This window comes from Rutilus rutilus (assembly GCF_951802725.1).
Source record: "Rutilus rutilus genome assembly, chromosome: 6".
In the NCBI taxonomy this organism is placed as follows: domain Eukaryota; kingdom Metazoa; phylum Chordata; class Actinopteri; order Cypriniformes; family Leuciscidae; genus Rutilus; species Rutilus rutilus.
This window is the reverse complement of record NC_140214.1, coordinates 26,969,249-26,991,834: the sequence shown is the minus strand read 5'-3', so window position 1 is coordinate 26,991,834 and position 22,586 is coordinate 26,969,249. Positions and strand designations below refer to the sequence as shown.

General features: G+C 36.7%; 1 protein-coding gene across 1 annotated transcript; it reads left to right on the top strand.

Annotated features, from left to right (window-relative positions):
• Positions 1-1,563: 1,563 nt before the first annotated feature.
• scinlb (scinderin like b) lies at positions 1,564-19,833 on the top strand. The gene is made up of 17 exons (XM_084412163.1): positions 1,564-1,788; positions 3,459-3,644; positions 8,042-8,196; positions 8,522-8,683; positions 9,721-9,870; positions 10,314-10,403; positions 11,190-11,322; positions 11,706-11,794; positions 13,573-13,788; positions 14,810-14,943; positions 15,048-15,138; positions 16,840-17,010; positions 17,088-17,262; positions 17,621-17,736; positions 17,839-17,916; positions 18,365-18,425; positions 18,855-19,833. The coding sequence occupies exons 2-17, from the start codon at positions 3,464-3,466 to the stop codon at positions 19,013-19,015; spliced, it is 2,163 nt and encodes a 720-aa protein (XP_084268289.1). The 5' UTR covers positions 1,564-1,788; positions 3,459-3,463; the 3' UTR covers positions 19,016-19,833.
• Positions 19,834-22,586: the final 2,753 nt, after the last annotated feature.

Here is a 22,586-nt window from a genome sequence, read left to right as displayed (position 1 = left end):
AGTCTGTTGATTATTTAACTTGACAGTTCGGCTTTAACATAAGCTCTCCTTCAGCTCTGCTTGCACCACATTATAAAGCTTTTTAGAAAACACCACTCATAAAATGTAGTAGCCTATGATACTGTGAAGATCTTAATGTCAAGATATGAGATTATGGGGTATATAATCCATTATAATTTAAGCGGATAAAATTATGTTCATTATGTGTTATAAATCATCTATTCACTATTAATAGTTAAATAGGTAAGTATTATGATGATTCATGAGATGATACAGCACATTATAAGGCATTATGCATGCATAATAATGCATTAAGAATACCCTTATGATGCATTATAAATGCAGGCTCCATCTATCTGGTACTCTTAGAAGTTATAACCACAAATAGGTAAGGGTTAATAGGTATTGTAACTGTTTTGATTATTTATCAGATGGTACAACTCATTATAAGGTTGTTTGTAAGGCATTATGCATGTATTATAATGCATTAAGAATATACTTAAAATGTATTATAAATACAGGCTTCATAGAAAGTGTTACCAAATAAAGTTGTCATTTTGTGTGGTTATTAGGTTAACAGTGAAACTTCCACACTATGTCTCAACACCAAATGGTAATTTTGCTTATGGCTGTCATTGTTTTGTTTGCAAAATTGACATTTGTGTTCAAGTACCAGAGTTATAGATGCATGCTTTACTTCAGAAAGTTAGAAATATGAGCCTGTAAATCAGATTTCTTTGAGTTGAAATCAATGAAATGTCTTTAGAATGTATAAAATACAATTACATCCCCCTGTAATGTAATTTTCAGCTCTTCTCTCACTCAAGTTTATATCTAATATAGGCCTACCCGATGCCATTTTAAATGGCCTCTCCTGTCTCGGGGTTAATTGCAAGCACATGTTTGTGGGGGAGTTTTAAGTTTCTAGACTCTACCATTTCAGTGATGTGCAACCCACAAAAGCAGCATCTGATTCTTATTTCACATTATATGATTTTAGTCTGCCAATTGCAAGGGCTTTGTCTTTTTAAGATACATTTTCTGGAGTCATGCAGCGCAACCTGCATCAGAAGCTGTAAATGTGTTTGAGTTTGCTAATAGTGTTTGAGTAAGCTGTGTTTGGCCTTGCATTTGCTCTTGTATTGTGTGGTCATTGCTTTCCTGTTTGTGTGGTCAATGTTTCCTGCATTAGGCAAACATATAGCCTACTTGTGACACCCACATTCTGTTTGTGCTGGGCTTGAGTTTGGTGAAATGATGATCAGTGAAAGCCTGAGGGAGGTGAATGCTATTATCTGTAGCATGCAGGGGAAATAATATAGGCCTACCTGACCTAAAATGGTACAATTTGTGGCACTGAAGCACTGACAAATTGTTTTAGTAAATGGCAGTGTTGAAAAATACTATAAAGACTAGAGTTACACTTTTTGTCAGTAAGTCTCCACAAAAACAAACGTTTTTAGAATCACATGTTGAAAGACGCTAAATGAGCTTGTGGGCTTTGTCAAAACCTAGCGAGCTTATTATCTTGTAGACCGTACGCATTATTTTTTTAACATGCTCATTCACGAGAGTCGAATGCCCAAACATGCTGTCTAGCAAGTCCCCTAACATGAGGTTTGAAGACACTTGTGTTGGAAGCCTGCCCGTGTATTCAAACACGCCCCTGATACACAGACACTCCCTCCAGTTAAATCGCGGATTCGGAAAAAGAAATTCTACACTTTGTCTACCAACACATCGCCTTTTCTCGAGCGCTGACAGCTTTCTGCGACTGCCACAAATCTCGTAAGTTGTTTTCATTATTCAGTTTTTACGTCATATCTCTCTTTCTGCACAATAAAGACTAAATGAATGAGGGATTTCTTCCCCCTCAAGCAATGCAGCTGATTATACATAAATGTTACTCAGTGCATATTCACTTAGTAACTCGGAGTTTGAGAAATATGTTATCCAGATGTGAACGCGGAATAATGCACGTCACGATTCCTTTATGAGACAAAGTCCAGTTTTCAGTAGTTGCTTGTTAAAGTGCACAGTGATTATTTCCTGTGAAAAGTGACATGCTTTGTTTGAATACAGTAAAGTACAGCAGAGTTGCAGGATTTGAAGTTATGACATGTCTACATGATATTGCATTGTAATATCTAAAATGCATGTTCTGCTACACTTCAGTAAATGCATTTATAATGTTACAAAATAATAATATAAATATAAAAATGCATAAATAACATACATCTTTTTTTTTCTATTAATCAAAGAATCCAGAAAAAAATGTATCACAGTTTCCACAACAATATTACGACCTGTTTCAACATTGATAATAATCAGAAATATTTCTTGAGCATCAAATCATCATATTTGAGTGATTTCTGAATGATCATGTGACAGTGAAGAATGGAGTAATGATGCTGAAAATTCAGCTTTGTCATCGCATGAATAAATTACATTTTAAAATAGAAAATTGTTATTTTAAATTGTAATCATATTTCCCAATATTAATGTTTTTCTGTATTTTTCATCAAATATGCAGTCTTGGTGAGAATAAGAAAAAAAAATGTTGATTTGATAATTAAAACAGGTCAAACTAATAATGAAAGGAGAAGGTCTATTAAAGTTACTGAGAGAACCATTTACATCAGCCGCAGGGATTGGGAATATGTAAAAGCATACATTTGCATGTATTGTGCTTTTTGTGCTTCAACATCATGTCCTAAATGTGTACTTTTTTAAATGGAGACAAAAGAAAACCCATTAGCGGTAGCTGTAAATGAGCAGTATTAGCATAGAGGGTTTTATTTCATAGCCTACTAGCATGAAAACCACTTGCAATCAATCTGACTGAAGAATTCAGAATGTATCATAATGATTACACCATTATACAAATGGTGTTATACAAATGGCACCTTGTTAAATGTTTAGATTAATTGGTTTGGCTGAGGGATGTTGACTCCCTTCCTCCTTGGCATCCAAGTCAAGTTTATCACCTTGATCATGTATTTCTCTTCCTTATCAGCTGTCTGAGGTAGTCAACAACACTATGACTAAGGTCCTCTTTTCAAAGGTCTTATCTAAACCCTGTCACACAGACACAGAGCTGTGATGTATGGTTTATTGCATTTGCATTTGAATTTGTGCACGTTAGTAAATTGTGCAGGCAGACAAAGTCGCCATGCTTTGCCAGATTGCATGCTTTATGGGAGGTGATTCCAGAATCAGAGATGTAAGAAGATTTGGACCTCACATAGTTCTCAGGCACTAACCATGGCTTTTTCATGGGAACAGATACTTCTTATTTCTCTAAAGTCTACTTCTCCTCTCCTTTGTGAAACTAGACGTTTCTCATTTTCCCAGTATGATGTAAAGGCTTACATCATACTGGGAAAATGAGAAACATCTACTTTACAGTAAAGCTCTGAAAAGAGACCCAAACCTTTTATTTTTTGCTTCCTGTCCAGTCACTATGGTGTCCCATAAGGAGTTTGAGACTGCAGGAAAGGCTCCTGGTCTGCAGGTATGGCGCATTGAGAACATGGACCTGAAGCCAGTGCCTAAGAATCTCTATGGCAACTTCTATACGGGTGACGCCTACCTCCTGCTGTACACCACCACCGCCCCCTCCTACTATATACACATGTGGATGGGTAAGTGACACACCTAGCGTTCGAGTTAGAAGTATCATTGGTGCCTGGAACAGGATTTTCTCAGAGCCAAATGTTGCTCAAATGGATATACTATATAAAAAATATATATTTTCTCACACATGGTGATTTAAATGTGGAAGGATGTGGCTTGTCTGTCATCTTTTTAGCTTCAGTCTCAATTTATTTTTTTAAGAGGGTGTTGGTTTGCTTTGTTTGTTTAGCTCTTTAGAAATGTATGTTGTAGTACGGGTATTTCCAAAGAAATGCTGTTTATCATTTCTGTCAGTGACATGCATTTACCATTGCTTGGCGAATTTTTGAGACAATAATCCAGGCATTCCAATAGGAATGAAACAGAGATGCGATTAGGAATTTTTTAATGTGATTTCACAGATTTCGCCACGGATTCAAATTGGTCACCTGAAGGTCGCTTATTTTGAAAGTGACTTCTGTTTAAGCTTCATGCATTTCTAATTTGACCTTTTTCCATGCTAATGTGACAGTATTTTTACTCCAGATGGCGGCAAGTGAATTTTTTATAAATGAGTCATTGAATCATTCATTCAGTCGTTTCAACGACACTGATTCATGCAGAAACGAACCAAGTGACTTTATGAATGAGTCATTGAATCATTCATTCAATCAGTTAACTTAAAAACACTGATTCATTCAGGAATGAAACAATGGGTTTCATTAATAAATAATTGCATGGAATATTTTGTATTTGTACCCACAGGAGAACTTCTCACAAAGAATTTCTGCCTAATTCACAACACGTTCGTACGCACATGAATTTGTTCTTAATCTTATTCTAATGTTAATATATATAATATTAGTATTTTTTACTTTTTATTGTGATAGGATAGTATATAGAGTGGACAGGAAGCAAGGTGGGAGAGAGAGGGGACGGGATCAGTAGAGGTCCACGAGCCGTGATTCGAACTCGGGTCGCCCGAAGCGCAACAGCGCTATATGTCGCGAGGCTATCGGCGCCAACGAATTCGGAGTATTCTAAATGAGCGGCTGCGTGCACGAGGTTACTCATTTGCATAAAACATGCTCAAACATCTCCATATAAGGGCTTTATACCTTTCGCCCAACCTTTACTTTACAGCCTTTCATCACACTCTCAAACAAATGCCGCTCTCCTCAGACGCGCTCCCTCCAGATCCTCGAGCAATGCCAAGTGTATCATTCTCAAAACCAGTTCAAACACAATAAACACTTTTATCCCGACCTAGATTACAGACCTCTCATTAGCCAGCTGTACATACATGCAAATCTGCTTTATTCAGAGAAACCTTGCAGCTGAAGCTAAGCTATAACGCAGCTTTTCTTAAAGGAACACTCCACCGTTTTTTCATATTAAACTATGTTATTCCCTTAACTAAGACGAGTTGATACATACCTCTCTCGTCTCAGTGCGTGCACTCAATCGCTCTGGCGCGCGGCAACACTTTGATAGCACTTAGCTTAGCCCAGTTCATTCATTAGGGTCCAAACAGAGATGAAGCTAGAACCGACCAAACACCTCCACGTTTTCCCTATTTAAATACAGTTACACGAGTAGTATGGTGACACAAAATATAACGTGGCGCTTTTCTAAGCAGGTAAAAAGGATAACTATAATGTATGGCAGAAATAGCACTTGGGAGCACTTTGACTCGGCGCAGTAATATCATCACTCCTGAAAAATCCTCTCCCCCTCTCCCTCTCACTTCTGTCATTAGAACCAACGTGACTTTTTACTGCGCCGAGTCCCAAGTGCTCCCAAGTGCTATTCCGCCCTACATTATAGTTATCCTTTTTACCCGCTTAGAAAAGCGCCAGGTTTTATTTTGTGTCACCATACTTGGTCGTGTAACTGAATTTAAATAGGGAAACCGTGGAGGTGTTTGGTCGCTTCTAGCTTAATCTCTGTTTGGACCCTAATGAATGAACTGGGCTAAGCTAAGTGCTATCAAAGTGTCGCCGCGCGCCAGAGCGATTGAGTGCACGCACTGAGACGAGAGAGGTATGTATCAACTCGTCTTAGTTAAGGGAATAACATAGTTTAATATGAAAAAACGGTGGAGTGTTCCTTTAATGTTCCACTGTATACAGTATGAGGAAATATTTTTAAGATGAAATTTAATTTTATTATTTATTAATAATATAATACAATATAATATAATATAATTAGTTTAAGCTGAAATATAACTTCTAAACATGATTTAGTCCTAATTTGTAAGTCGCTTTGGATAAAAGCGTCTGCTAAATGACTAAATGTAAATGTAAATGTAAATGATTATATGGTCACAGAGCAAGTGCTTTTTGCGTTCATGTGGTTTCATTTTCTATTTTCTTTTTGTACATTTTGAATAAATTTAATATAAAAAGTTTTTGGTGAATTGTGATTTGTTTGTGAAAATGTTTGTGCGTACGTATGAGTGAATGAGACCCAATGACTGTCTTCATGAATGAGTCATTAAATCATTTACTAAAATGTTCGTTCAAAAACACTTTTAGTGGAGCACTAAAACACTCGTTTAGGAAGGAGATCCACAAAAGCTGATTCTGCTTTGGCTCAGTGTTACCATTGAAACTATATACATATAAATACATTTAGACCACTTAACTGAGTGATTGCAATCAGGATGTGATTGCAATCAGGATGTGATTGCAATCAGGAAGAGACTTTCAACCAGCACAACAAAAAAATGTTTTGGAACAAATCACCTACCCTGCCTTGTATAATAAAGCTAATAACTGCTCAGTTTGTTCTTATAAATGAAAACCCATAGGCAGTATGCTGACTCATGAGCTTTGCCTATTAGACAATCCCTCCTACCCCTGAGGAGAAATTTGTACAAGTACAAGTACAGATGTCATATCTTTGAAGGGTAGTCACTTTGAGGTTTAGTCTCCTCCACAGATTACAACGTGCCTTCAATTGTTTGTCTGGGAGTTGGCGCTCAGGCCACTTAGGTTCATGTGGTACACTGTTCAATTCCAGAGACTGATCAGTGAGGAACTGGTTTTGTCCCACCCAGTGGTTTAAACTCAAAAGAAGTTGTTTGAAAAAACACACTTGTTGTGCTCTAAGTCATGCTCCAAACCATAGTAGTTCTCAGACATTTGACTGGATCTAGTGTGAGAAGAAAAGGTTTATTCGAGGACACAGAGTGGAAAAACTCATAATGTGCACCATGTGGCCTCTTTGGGGTTTTCATTTGGTTCTTATTTTAGCAAAAACAGATACATTGCTAGAGCTGCTTGGTAAGTGAGCAGTTATAGTGTTCCTGTCAGTTTTAGGACATTTTTTCACTGACAGAAGCGTCCAATAAGGCCTTGAAACATGTTTTCACTGTCTTTTGCTGCTTTTGGGTCAGAGTTGAATCATAATATTTTTGATAAAGAAGTTAAGAAGAAATTAAGTTTAAATTAAGTTTAAAACTTAATTTAATGATTTAATGAAAAATAATCTATGTATAAATAAAAAAAATTTTTTTTTTTTTTTTTTTTTTTTTTTAAATATCATGAATTATTAATTCATAAATGTCATTCATTTTTTGGGAGCTGCACCACATGATATTTTACAACCTGAACTAACCTTGACTTGTCAAAAAGGTGCCAAATTATTTGATATTTTAAGACTTATTGACACACCAGGGTTATTATTGTTAAAAGAGTTCTAGTTAATTAAAATAAAGATTAATTCAAATAATAAATATCTAATGAAAAACTTAAATGAAAATGAGAAATGTTGCCATGGGAGCTAACTGCAATAAAATAAAATTAAAAAAAGTAAATTTAAGTTTACTAAACAAGTTTAAAAATAAAAATAAAACTGAAAAATAAAACCAAATATAAATATTAAACTATGAGTGTAAAAAACTAAAACTAACAAAAATGACAAAAGCACGTAACAAAATTACTAAAACTAAAATTAAAAAGAACATAAAAAATATAATTCAAAATATAATAAAATAACACATGAGGATCATCAGGGGTCCTCTCTATGATGCAATTTCCTGTTTTATGCTTATTTCCTGCACTTTCTGCATGTTTGTTGGACGCACCAAAAGTGTTTTAAATATTAATAAGTGAAGCAGTTTTGTTAAAATATTTTTTTCTGATAAATTAGAATAATATACTGTAAACTTTATAAGTAGTTCTTTTCAAAACTTTCATTCTCTTATTGAGGATTTTCTCTTCATTATGACATCAGAACAGTTGTATCACCCTATAATGTTTTTGATGATTTGCCCCCAAATAATATCAAAATGAATTTCAATACAGAAATTGTATTCACGTCATTGGATGTGTGAATAGCATTTGAATGTATTTTTGATTATATTAATAAGCACTAACAACTCTTCCACTAATTCTCCTGTGATGATTTCCATTTCTTTCAGGGAATGAGTGTTCTCAAGATGAAAGTGGAGCTGCGGCTATCTTTTCCACACAGCTGGATGACTTTCTCGGAGGTGGTCCCGTTCAGTTCCGCGAGGTCCAAAACAACGAGTCGCTCACCTTCCTGGGCTACTTCAAGTCTGGCATCAAGTATAAGGTAAACTCAGCTTTGTATGAATGAAAATGGCCCTTCTCGGAAGCAGAGTTCATCGTTAACTTGCAGTGAGAATGCAAAAGTAGACTTCCTGCTGGCTTTGCTTTGTTGAAGCACCAGGGTTGAGTCAATTATGGCTTTAAAACATCCATTACTGTTTAGTCATGCCACATTCTTTCCATTATATTCAGCAATTTGTTGAGCTCAGTAAGTTTGCTTGGCTCTTTGAGAAGCACTCTGCTGAGTGGTTTGCATTTAGTTCTTTGCTTGTGTTTTGGCAATTATCCCACTAGTACGGTTTTATGTAATGTCTTTCCCGACTCCTCAGCAAGGTGGGGTTGCGTCCGGCTTCCATCACGTGTTGACCAATGATGTGAATGTGAAGCGTCTGCTGCACATCAAGGGCAGGAGGGCCATCAGAGCCACTGAGGTGGAGATGTCCTGGAGCAGCTTCAACAAAGGAGACTGCTTTATTGTAGACCTGGGGAAGGTATGGATATCTGAACCTGACCTGACCACTCATTTTATTTAGATACTTTCCCCTAACAATTAGAGCTGCCAATAGAAAACATTCGCATGGAATTAATTACATGGCTCGTAATTAATTAAACATAATTGCAATTCACTTCTCAATTTTTGCATAGAAAAAAAAAAAAGTTACATAATTCAAAGACATATTATTGTGACGGATAAGAAAACTGTTAAATAGATGTGGCTTTAGAAGTCAATATATATTTTGCTTTTTTGAATATTATCTTTCATGCTATGTGTAATTTAGCTGTTTGTGAATGTAAAAGGTCTGAAAAGTTTTAAAAATCAAAGTGCACAACAAAAAAAGTTACTGTCTCCTAAAAGAAAGAATCGATTCTGAGGAAAATATGGTAATAGGCATGTAGTTTCCCATGTGCTGTAAGCGGTCAACCAATCACAACAGACTGAGCCATCTGACCAATCAGAGCAGAGTAGCTAACGGAAAGGAGGGGTTTAGAGAGACTGAATCATTGATTGAACCGTTTCAGACACTGTTTTTTAAACGTATTGTAGGAGACGTCCAAAACAAAATTAGGAACCTTTAAAATAGTATAATGGGGTATATTGTATTTTTATTTTCACTATCACTAATTATAACTATTACTATTATTACTGGCTCGCAGTCACTCCATTTTGTTATCAAATTGTGTATTGCTCTGATGGTGAGAAAATATGGAATTTATGTACAGGACAGTCACAGTTATGTGACAGCCCTAATAATATTGTTATTGGATTGTTAAAAACATAATCTAGCTATTTTATGTACACTAATGTTCAAAAATTCTTATGCTCACCCAGAATATTTTACAATTGAAAATACCCATTTACAATTTGGAATTTTTTTAAATGTAATTTTATTTCTGTTATGCAAAGCTGTATTTTCAGAACCATCACTCCAGTCTTCAGTCTTCAAAATAAAATCTTACTGCCCCCAAACATTTGTACGGTAGTGTTGATTTGAGTTATTTTTAAGACACTTCTCTCATTTTTTGCTAGGATATTTATCAGTGGTGTGGGAGTGACTGCAATCGTTTTGAGCGTCTGAAGGCCTCCCAGTTGGCCATCGATATCCGGGACAATGAGAGGAACGGCAGGGCCAAGCTGGTCATGGTGGAGGACGGGGCTGAACCAGAGGCTCTGACTCAAGTGAGTGAAAGATTTCAACTCAACTTTTCCCGTAACAATTTCCTCACCACCACTATCTGAATTACTCCACAGTATGGGTAGAAATCCACTTCAAAATCATTCTCATTTGATTTGTTTGTGTTTGCTGGTTAAGTTCATGCATTGTTACATTTCCATGGATGCTAACTGACCACATATTATGGACACCATCAGCCAGGCCTGATGTAAAACTTGGCACTATGGCTTGGTTGTTTGTGTTCTGGCTCTGGCTTGTGTATTTTGCTAATGAGAATGCATCCATCGTGTGTTTAATGAAGAAGGAAGAGTTTTGCATGCCAAATATTCAGTCTGCTGTCTGGTCATTCAGCACAGGGTTGAATAGGGTCCGCTTGGCATCAGATAAGTGTTAGAAATAAAGCCCCACTGTGCCCATATGAGCTTTAATCCTGTATTTCCTCACGCAGGCTCTTGGGCCCAAAACCAGCATCGCCCCTGCAACTCCAGACGACGAGGAAGTGGAAACCTCCAACAAGAAGAAGGGAGCATTGTACATGGTAATAAATGCTGCGTTCAAATTTGCATACTATCCGTGCTAAATAGTATTCGAATTCGAATTAGTGTGTTAACCCATTGTGTGTTGGACGAGGATATGATGAGAACAACAAACACAATTAAAAAGTGTTAAAGAAGTGTTGTTGTACCCTACAAGTAGAGTAGAGAAGTTTAGCTAAAGGGGTTTGAGTGATTAATAATCAGTATGAGGAAAACATATTTATTCAATGTTATCCACATTATATTTCATCTGGAACAACATTGTGAACTTTTATAAAGATAGGTTTGGTCATTAACTTGCATCGTTATTTTAACACATGAGGAGAATTGTCCACATGAAAGACCCACAACAGGCAGATCAACGTGCTACTACATTTCTCTCCAGTACAGTAGGAAATGAAATGAAATGAAACGGGGAATATGATTGACAGGGCAGTTTAAACGGTGACAGGATGCATGTAAATAAGTGCCAGAGCTTGCCTACTCTTCTGCCACACACTCAAAAGCATGTACTTTTTCTTCACAAAAAGAGTACATACTTTTAGGGTGTAGTATAAGACTATAAGACTCTTATCTCTACTCATATTGTAGCTCATTGGTACGTATTTAGTTCTTAATTATTTATGTGGACCGTTTTACATTCGCACGGCTGACAGCTGTAAAGCCTAAAATGCTTCCGACAGCATTCACACAAGGACAAAACGTTGTGTTTCTCGTTAGCTATGTTTTTTAAGCGTTCAACACCTTTATCTCTTCTCAGTTTGTGTGGTTTGCTATTGTTATTGTAGATCTCAGATGCCTCTGGCTCCATGAAAACATCTGTCGTGGCCCAGAGCAGCCCGTTCAAGCAGGAGATGCTCTCCCCCGAAGAGTGCTACATCCTGGACAACGGAGTTGATAAGAATGTGTTTGTATGGAAAGGTGTGTCTCTCAGTGTGCATGAGTGCAACTCAACTCAATCCTCTTTTCTTTTCTAATACGCATTCCTGGTCTTATTGTGCATCATTCATCGGTGCACATTATTCCAAAGAAAACAAATTCATTCAAATGAAATAACTTGAGCCGCCTCTGAAACAACTTTCCTTTTCATCTGATGTCATCTGACCATGCAGGCTATTAATTAATGTTATCCAACATTATTATGTATTATAGATATGTCACAATGATATCATCTTTGTGTGTTTTTCCCACGCTGGCATGCATTGCTGATCACTAGGGACCCTTTGTTTACACGTGCCACGTATTTTTCATAAAGATAACAGAGCTTCATTCAGCATATGACTCGTTCTTCCTTTTCCCGACAGGACCGAATGCAAACACATCTGAACGCAAAGCGGCTATGAAATCAGCAGAGCAGTTCATTAAAGAGAAGAACTACTCTAATAAAACACAGGTACATACATAATGAGCATTTTAAACAAACACACACACTGGTTACACTTTACTGTAAGGTCTCATTTGTTAACATTAGTTGCATTGACTAACATGAACTAACAATGAGAAATATTTTTTACAGCATTTATTAACTTTTGATAGTCAAACTGTAAAATATTATATGATCAATAAGTTATGACAACATGTTTTACATTTCTTTAACTCATCAAAATAAGTTAAGCCATTTTCAACTTTTTTTTATAAGTTATACGAGATTGAACTTATTTTTTAAGTCAGTTGAATGTAATTTAGGTTGAAATGACTTAAACATCCAAGTTGAGTGTACTTTTTATATATTCTTTTTGTGTTCACGTTCATGTTAGTTCACGATGCAGTAACTAATGTTAACAGATACAAATTTCGATCATAAAAAATGTATTAGTAAATGTTGAACTTAACATTAAAGGTATAGTGGAGGATTTTCCCGAATTTTAGAAAAGAACTGCCCTCTCCACTTTTTGCAAAAATGCACATGCGCAACACTCGACCTGCTCCCGAGAGGGAACGCCTATTAAACGTGTGCACGAGAGAGCATGCACGAGCCTAGTTCTCCTCGTGCACGCTCTGTTTACAAGTTGCTGTCGGCATGGCTCATACAAGCCTACTTTCCAAAAGAAGATTTACACTTTTTCCACTATGTCAGACTCTGAAACATTCATGCAAGACAAAATGTCAAATGCCCTTCCGTGTTTTATTTACTTATTATACTGATCGATTGAGTGAGGACTCAAGACATGATCTGCAACGGAGAAGTAGCTTGTTGCATTTGTGTAATAAATACTATGTGAACACATTGGAATTATCAAAAATGAACACACAAGGTTTTAGAACATTTCAGCGTGATACCTTTTACCATTTGGTCATAAGGCTACTTTAGACAAATTGAGATGTTTACCGTGTCTGCGCAGTGCGTGACTTGTGCCAGGGCTAGCATCGCTAATCATAGCTTACATTAACTTTTACTAGCAGTGATTTTAAATGGATTTCTCCAAATAGCATGCCAAACTTTACCCGTCAAGTAGAAACTTTGCGACTGAGGCATCAGTGGGAAGCCCAACCTGTGCTTTTAGCGCACGCCAGCATGTGAAATATTCTCCCAAAAACACTCTGGTCTTGTTTCTTTCTTCAGAGGTCTTTCTCTTCTTGTCATACAATTCGTAGACACTTTTTCTCTTGCGACCCTCAGACCTTTTGAAAAAACCCGGTGAGAACGGCGAGCTTCAATGAATGGCTGAAACCGTAGCTCACCACACACATACACCTGAAAGTGCGCATGCGCAGAAAGCGAAAACTACCAAGGGACGAGCACGTACGACGGCCTTACGTAAACATATCACCAGAATGATTGACAATTAGGAGGACCAATAGTCTTGATGATCCACCTGGAAAAAGAAAATCCTCCACTATACCTTTAACTAACATTTATAAACACTGTACAAGTATCACTCATGTTAACTAATGTTGTTAACTAGTATTAACAAATGAAACCTAATTGTAAAGTGTTACCAACACTTATAATATTGACACATTTTCTGGTTTGTAAAAATGTGCATTTAGAAACAATGTATATGATTATACAATAATACATGAATACGCAAAGGTTTAAATGTTTGCTGATTTCATATAACATCTCACATAAAATATGATTGAAGATATGTTTACTATATTAGTACTGTATATTTAAAGAGCTAATGTTCTGGATTACTGATACTGTACTTTCAATGCTTGGTACTGTAGATCCAGGTGCTTCCTGCAGGGGGCGAGACCACCCTGTTCAAGCAGTTCTTCTCTAACTGGAAGGACAAGGACCAAACCACTGGCCCTACCAAGGCCTACACCATTGGCAAAATAGCCCATGTGGAGCAGATTCCTTTCGATGCCTCCAGCCTCCATAGCAACAAGGCCATGGCAGCCCAGCACAACATGGTCGATGATGGTTCTGGAAAAGTCCAGGTCAGTTTCATTTTGGTCATCAAACTCTCTCACACTGACTACTGTTTAAACGTTTGGGGTCGTTAAGATTAAAAAAAGAAAAAGAAAAATAATTAATAGTTTTATTCAGCAAGGATGCATTACAATGCCAAAAAGTGACAGTAAAGATATATTTATAAAGTTAGAAAAGATTTCCATAAAAAAAAAAAAAGTGTTTCACAGGTTCCATAGAATTATAAGTATGATCTCTGAAGGATCATGTGACGTTGAAGACTGGAGTAACGATGCTGAAAATTCAGCTTTGATCAGATGAAAAAATTACATTTTAAAATATATTTAAATAGAAAACAGTTCTTTTAAATTGTATTAATTTTTCACAATATTACTGTTTTACTGTGTTTTTGATAAAATGCAAATAAAAACTTGGTCAGGCATAATAGAAAACATCTTACCAACCCCAATCTTTTGAATGATAGTCTAAATAATGTTGATCAATATGTGTAAGGCCTGCTATAATTGTAGATCTATAGGCTTACCTTTGAACAAATTCTAGCAAAAAAACAAACAAAACTATAATAATAATAAAGTGGCACCCAAAGATCTTTGCAAGCTGTTAATTTGATATAGAATCAAATTAACTTTTTGCTACACAGGCCGATTACATTTTGTTATAAATTATTAAAACATCTACTAACCATATTTTTTTCTTACAAGCCATTATATGTATTTTCATTTATACAATTTTAAATGCATATATTTTTTTCTTATGAGAATAAGATAAAAAAAAAAAAAAAAGATGAGATTAGACTGGAATTTATTTCCCTTATAATTTTTTGTCTTTTCCACATCACTTATATCAGTGAGGATGTAATCCTTCTTATAATGCAATTTAAACCATATTATATATTGAAGTTCCTTGCTAGTCACCAAAAAACAAGCTTTGACAAGTTTCATTTGAGTTTTAATGTTGCTGATTATATGTATAAAGGGGAGATCAAGTTCAAGGCAATGTTCTTTAATCACTCATGTTTGTCTGAATCAGATCTGGCGTGTGGAAGGAGGGGACCGTGTCCCGGTGGAACCCTCTACCTACGGTCAGTTCTTTGGAGGAGACTGTTACCTGATCCTCTACAGTTACAAACAGGGAAGCAGAGAGCAGCATATCATCTACACCTGGTCAGTCCATAACATCTTTAAAGTGTTTTGTGTCATAATATCTATATAGTTTGTGACATATGAACAAAGTGTCATCATATTGTGTGTGTGTCGTTGTGCTGCAGGCAGGGACTGAAGTGCACTCAGGATGAGCTGGCAGCTTCTGCCTTCCTTACTGTCCAGCTGGACGACTCCATGGGAGGAGCTCCCGTTCAGGTGGGAATAATCCAGTCGTGGAAGAGAACAGCATTGTGAAGAGTTCCAATACATTATGCCCTAACAATTCTTTTTATCACTGATACAGTAGTGTTTTTGGCTAACATGTTAGATCAGCGTAGTCTCCATTGCAGTCCACATAAGAGAGAACCATACAATCAGATTCATGCCTACTTGAGTATCTACACTCTCATTTAAAAAAAGATGTTTTTCAAGAAAGTCTCTTTTGCTCACAAAGGATTAATTTGCATTTATGTGATCCAAAATATAATACAAAAAAATATTTTGTAAAATATCATTACAGTTTAATATTTTAAAATGTAATTTATTCCTGTGATGGCAGAGCTGAATTTTCAGCATCATTACTCCAGTCTTCAGTGTCACATGATCCTTCAGAAATCATTCTGATATGCTGATTTGATGCTGAAGAAATATTAATTTTTATTATCAATGTTGAAACAGTTGAATAGAAAGTTCAAAAGAACAGCATGTACCTGTTTATTCTAAATGCCTTTAATGTCAATCTTTTAATCAATTTAAGGCATCCTTTCTTTTTTTTTTACTGATCCCAAACTTTAGGACGGTAGTGTATAATGTTACAGAAGCTTTCTTTTTCTGATAATTTTTTTTTTTTACTTTATATTCATCAAAGAATCCTTACAGTTTTCAACATTGATAATAGTAATCGATGTTTCTTGAGCAGCAAATCCTCATATTAGAAAATTGAAATTGAAATGGAAAATTCAGCTTTGAACACAGGAATAAATTACATTTTAAAATATATTCAAATATTGAAATAGTTATTTTAAATTGTACAAATATTTCACAATATCATAGTTTTTGCTATATGTTTTTGTTTTGAATTGTTTTCGGATCGAATGAATGCAGCCTTGGTGAACAGAAGAGACTTCTTTTAAAAACATTAAAAAATCATTTGGATCTAAAACTTTTGAATGGTAGAGTATGTCTATCCCTTACAGCCTCGCTTTCATTCCCAATCAAAGATGGCGCTGCTGTGAATAAGGTCTATAGAATCCAATATGGAATTATTTGCTGTATTTTTGATGGTAACCACCAGGGTGCGATCTTGATCAGAAGTGTCATTAAATATAATACTGTTGGAAACTCAGAAGCAAAGACCAGGAGACTTGGCTGTATCTTCAGCAGGATTCTTTATCGACGAGCTGTTGGTTGCTGCAGTCATCAAGTCTAAGGCAATGATGCATCGTAGTTTAAATAGATGTTAGTCGGCAGTGCTTAGAAATGGAGATAAAGCACCTGGGAGACGACCTTAAACGAAGCATGCAAATGAAGTATCCAGGTATAGAAACCCACTCCAGACTCTAGTGTGTCACCAGTCCTTATCCAATCAGCATAACTATTCAAAGGATGGGACAGGGCCTCCAAGAGCGTTTAAAGACAAAATGCAAGAGTCTCGGAAATCTGACTCATTTGACTTTGCTTAACAGAATCATTCATCTGATGTCATCATCTTTACCTTAAATTATAAATACAATGTACTTCCCCTTAGTTTTTCATGTGATGTTGTGTAAGGATGTAGGATCAGCAGATCTTAAACAGATTCTCAAATTTGTAATCCCACAATACTCTTGTGTGTCGTGACTTTTATCAGTTGTAGTCTCATGTACCATCATTAAAAAGATGCTAAAACTATTTTATCCATCTGAATACATTGCTCAGGTGCGAGTGACACAGGGTCAGGAACCCCCCCACTTGATGAGTCTGTTCAAAGGCAAACCTATGATCATTCACAGTGGAGGGACGTCCCGCAAGGACGGCCAGACCAAAGCAGGCAGCACGCGCCTCTTCCACATCCGGCAGAGCTCTTCTAGAGCCACACGCGCCGTAGAGGTCAGTCACAGTCTGGACACTGTCATACATATTGTATGATGCTCCTCATTAACCACTGCATTTATCTTCCATTATAGGTTGAACCATCTGCATCCAAATTAAACACCAATGACGTGTTTGTGCTGAAGTCGCCAGACTGTGTGTTTGTGTGGAAAGGAGCAGGTGCCAGCGAGGAAGAAATGGTCGCTGCTAAGTATGTCGTGACTGTGCTGGAGAAAAAATCCACTGATGTGGCCGAGGGGAAAGAACCAGGTGAGTCCGCCATGTTGGTTTCAATTAAAGGGATAGTTCATCCAAAAATGAAAATGTTGTCATCATTTACTCACCCTCACGTTTTTCCAAACCTGTATGAGTTTATTTCTTCTGCTGAACACAAAATATATTTTAAAGAATGTTGGTAACCAAAAAGTAGATTTTTTTTCCCCATACTATGGGAGTCAATGGGGCCTTGGGCCTGTTTGGTTGCCCATATTCTTCAAAATATCTTCTACTGTGTTTAACAGAAGAAAGAAACTCATTCAACAACTTGAGGGTGAGTAAATGATGACAGAATTAACATTTTGGGGTGAACTATCTCTTTAACTCCTTTCTTATGTTTCTCTCTCTCCAGCTGGATTCTGGTCGGCTCTGGGCGGGAAGAAGGAATACCAGACATCTCCAACTCTAAGAAACATGGTCAAACCACCACGCCTGTTCGGATGCTCCAATAAGACGGGCCGGCTTGTGGTAAGTGAGAGTCACAGAACCACACAGGCTGGCTGGAGGAAAGCTGCAGTTTGTGAATGTGATGATGATGTCATGGATGGATTGTCTTGTGCTTTCTCTCAGGTTGAGGAAGTTCCTGGAGACTTTAATCAGTCAGACTTGGCTACCGATGATGTCATGTTGCTTGACACCTGGGATCAGGTGAGTTAACGCATATATAGGGGATTTTGTGGGGTAAATGCCTTTAAGGGATTTTTGTGAGGAAGTGTGATTTCTAGACATGTAAAAGGCATAGAAAATAATAACATCTTAAAAAGTTATGAAATTTCTGTAACATATATATATTTTTAAAGATATGTCAGCCTCTAAAATATTTTAAGTAGAAATTGCTAAGAAACGACCATAGTTGGGAGTTAAAAATATATTTTTTAAATTAGCATTTTTGTCAGGCTCCTATTTTTAGGTACAATAATTTCTTTTTTTACTGGATTTAATGCATTTCAGTTATTGAAATGTCTTATTTTCAAAAATGGCACTGGAAAAATGCTAATTTACAAGAAAAATGTCAGACAGACTTAGAGGTTTTTGCATCTGAAGTCTTAATATGGAGTTAACGCCTGTAATGTTAAAGAACTGCTGCTCTTTCTAGATCTTTCTTTGGATTGGTAATGAAGCCAATGAGGTCGAAAAAACCGAGTCACCAAAAATAGGTGAGTGAACGGTTTACTAAATCATTTTTCATAAAACATTGAGTTTTCGCTTTTCTGTCTTTGCTAGAGCAGAATCACTCACATTATCACATTATCACTCACATTATCCTCCATCATAAACCATATATTTCTGGTCCTGGATGCTGATAGTCTTGAGCCTTGTCTGTGAAACCGGGTTATAATTTTTTAAGCTTTTACTTATTGTGAAAATGAAAGTGTTTGTGAAGATTACCTTAATGAACAAACCTTTTAAGAATGATAATCTTTTGTTGATAACAGAGCTTATTTTCTGTAATAATCCAAAAAGCCAATGGAGGGAACCAGGATGATGCTGACTTCTGGGTTGGCTTAAAAAAAGACATGATTCCTGCAGCACTCCATGTTCTGTTAAACAAGTTTTGAGTCTAAAATGATGTTCTCTGTCTATAGCTAAGGATTATGTGGACACTGATCCTTCTGGACGTCGTGGGCTGCCCATCACAACCATAAAGCAGGGGGCCGAGCCCCCAACCTTCACGGGCTGGTTCCAGGCTTGGGACGCTAAAATGTGGGACACTGACCCTCTGGAGAGAATCCGATCTTCCTTTTAAATCCTGAACCGTTCCCTCTTTTTTTATATACAAGCACTTCCTGTTCCTGTGCCATGAATTGCAACTTTCCCATGTTTTACAAAATTTAAAGACTGTTAAAATGCCCATCTCACTTAAAGGTGCACTTGGCAATTTGTTTGGTTTACATTGTATTAGCCAGTATAGCAGTGGCCTTGGACTGTAACTAGTTTCTAGTTACAGATGCCATTGTAGAAATGCTCTGATCACAGTCAGCCATAATTGTGAACAAAACAGTCCAGTAATAGGTGAGTTACTGAGATAAAGTGAGTAGTATTTGTCTGGTCATGTGATCTCAACATGTATGTTCTCATGAGGCAACCCAATCTATGTAAAATAATAAAGCTTATTTAGTACCACTGATCATTTTAACCATTAACAAAAGTACTGTTGATTTCTTTAAAAAGTTAAAATGACCTAGTGCACCTTTAAGACTGTCAGATTTCAGAGTTACAGATCTAGTTTTATTGAACCTAGTCTAGTAAAATGGTTTTAGTGGATGTTTAGCTATGTTCAACCAGAACCAGCTGCCATAAAAGAAGGAAACCCGCCAAAACGATTAGCACTCATAATAGTGGATTAGAGTTACCCTATTTTACCCTTGTTATTTTTTGTTGAAAGTCTTTAGACTATTTATTTCAGGTTGACACTGCCATTATGACCTCCTAACGTGTCAACATGTTATAAAAATGTGTGTCAAAATGCTTTTAATTATTTTTTTTTTACACAAAAGCCATTGATATATTTTCAGCTTGTTCTTTGTTGTTGAGTTCAACTTTAATAAATTTTGAGCAGATTAATTTGCTATACTGTAGATTTCTGCATATGACATGGACATACAAATTCAACATTTTAATAACCATACATTGATGAGCCAAAACATTATGACCACCTGCCTAAGATGCTCTTGGTCCTCCTTGTGCTGCCAAAACAGCGCCGACCCACAAGGTGTCCTGTGATATCTGACACCAAGACATTAGCAGGAGATCTATCTACCTATAGGTTGCAAGGTGGAGTTGCCGTGGATCAAACTTGTTGGTCCAGCAAATTCCAGAGATGCTCAATTGGATTGAGATCTGGGGAATTTGGATGCCAGGGCAACACCCTGAACTCTTCATCATGTTCATCACATTCCTGAACAATGTGTGCATGATCCTGCTGAAAGAGACCATTTCCATCAGGGAACATTGTCATGAAGGGGTGTACCTGTTCTGCAACAATGTTTAGGTAAGTGGCTCGTGTCAAATTATGGCCACATGAATGGCCAGATCCAGGGTTTCCCAGCAAAACATTACCCAGAGCATCACACTTCCTCCACCCACAGTGCATCCTGGTGCCATCACTTCCCCTGGTAAACGGCGCATACATACATGTCTGTCCACGTGATGTAAAAGAAAGAGGGACTCATCGGACCAGTCGACCTTCTTCCACTGCTCCAATTCTGACGCTCATCCATTGAAGGAGCTTTCGATGGTGGACAGGGGTCATCATAGGCTACACAGCCCCATACGCAGCAGAGTATGTTGTGACACATTCCTCCCATAACCATCATTAATATTTTGTGCGACTTGTGTCAAACTAGACCTTCTGTTGGCTCAGACCAGACGGGATAGTCTTCGTTTCCCTCTTGTATCCCATCTGGTCTGAGCCTGGATGACCTGGATGAGCCTTGGGCGCCCAACACCCTGTCGCTGGTTTGTGGTTTGTCCCTCCTCGGACACTGTTGGTAAATTCGCACAACAGCTGACCGGGAGCAGCACACAAGCCTTGCCATTTCAGACATACTCTGACCCAGTTGCATTGCTATAACAATTTGGGCCTAGTCAAAGGAATTTTTATTCCTGCCCATTTCTCCTGCATCCAACACATTGATTATGAGAACTGATTGTTTGCTTACAATCTAATCTACCCAAGCCTAGGGCCTAGTTAGGAACAGTTGTTTTCTATTTTAAGAATATTTCACAATATTACTGTTTTCAATGAATTTTCAATCAAATAAAAGCAGTCTTGTTGAGAATAAGATGCTTTTTTCTAAAATATTTAAAAACCTTACCTACCCCCAAACTTTTAAATAGTAGTGTATGAATAATTGATTTACCACAATATAATTTTATTACAACATTCATTTCAATTTGTATCACAATGACAGACTTATGTGTTTATCTGTTATACTCCTCCTCAGTTAGACTTTAAACAGGATCTCTAGCATTAAGTCACATGAGTCATAGGCGTTGATCTAGATCATACTTTAAATGACGCTGTTCTCTTTTGCCAAGAAACTGGGTAACTAGGCTACCTGTTTTCTCTAGACAACCTATCGTCCCTAAAAAGCCATGTTTGCCACAAACTTGTCTGAAATCGCCAACATGATGCACATGCAAGTTTTGAACACAGCTGAGTAATGTCCTAATAATCATTGGTGGATATGCGTATGATGACTGTCCTGAACTGAAGTCATCTTGTGTCATCCTCTTGAGATCTACAGCTCTCTCTGTAGAGATAGAGATGATCATCTCATCATCTTAAGAGATGATGCATCGCTTAACGCAACATATAGCTGCCGCCTGCTGACCAAAAAAACCCAGAGCTGGCACTGGACAGTGCTAGAAAACAATGCAAAGCTTCTTCTTTAGTAATATTGTGGAAAACGGTGATCAATCAACCGTCATGTTCAAGACCTGAGAACGTTTTACAGAGGTTGTCATTTGATTTTAAATGTTACCTTTACGTTCTCACATGCTGACAGCTGAGGATTCAGGCTCTATGAAAAACTGAAAGGGCAACACAATTAAAACCGAGTAGTCTGAATTTGAAACGGTTAAATAACACCCATAATGTTGTAAAATATGTTTGTATCATCTATTACTCGCTCAGAGTTTAATATTTCCAACACAAGGCTAAAATGAAGCAGGTCTGTGCTATTGTCAGGTTCTGCATGGCAGCTGGGGAGGCTCTCAGTTGCCTCCAGCACAATCTGAAAAATTCATAGAACAGCATAATTTTAGCCACATAGACTAGTGTCAGTGAATGTGTTTCCTGCATTTCTGTTTACTGTTTTCAGTTTTCAAATGAGAATTATCTTAATTCCTAATAATAATAATAACAATAATAATACATTATTAATACATTATTATTATTACACTGTAAAAATGATTGTTGGTTTAACTTAAAAAAGTAGGCTAAGCAACCTGGTTGCCTTAAAATTTGAGTTAATTGAATTGAAAAATTTGAGTTAATACAATGAAGGAGATTGGTTTAATCATCAGAAACTCATAATATTGTGTTATCTGAACCACATAAATGATCTAAGTTGATTTGACAAAAGAAAAAAAAATTGTGATAAATACTGATAGATACTGAAAATATGTATTACTTTGTATTATTATTATTATTATACTTGAATATCACAAATTTAATCTTGGTTTCTGAAGCCAATCAGATATTTTTAAGAATAAAGATTGTTCTAGTAATAATAATAATAATAATACAATTTATTATTATTATTATTATTATTATAAACATAATGAAATATAGAGATTATCACAGATGACAA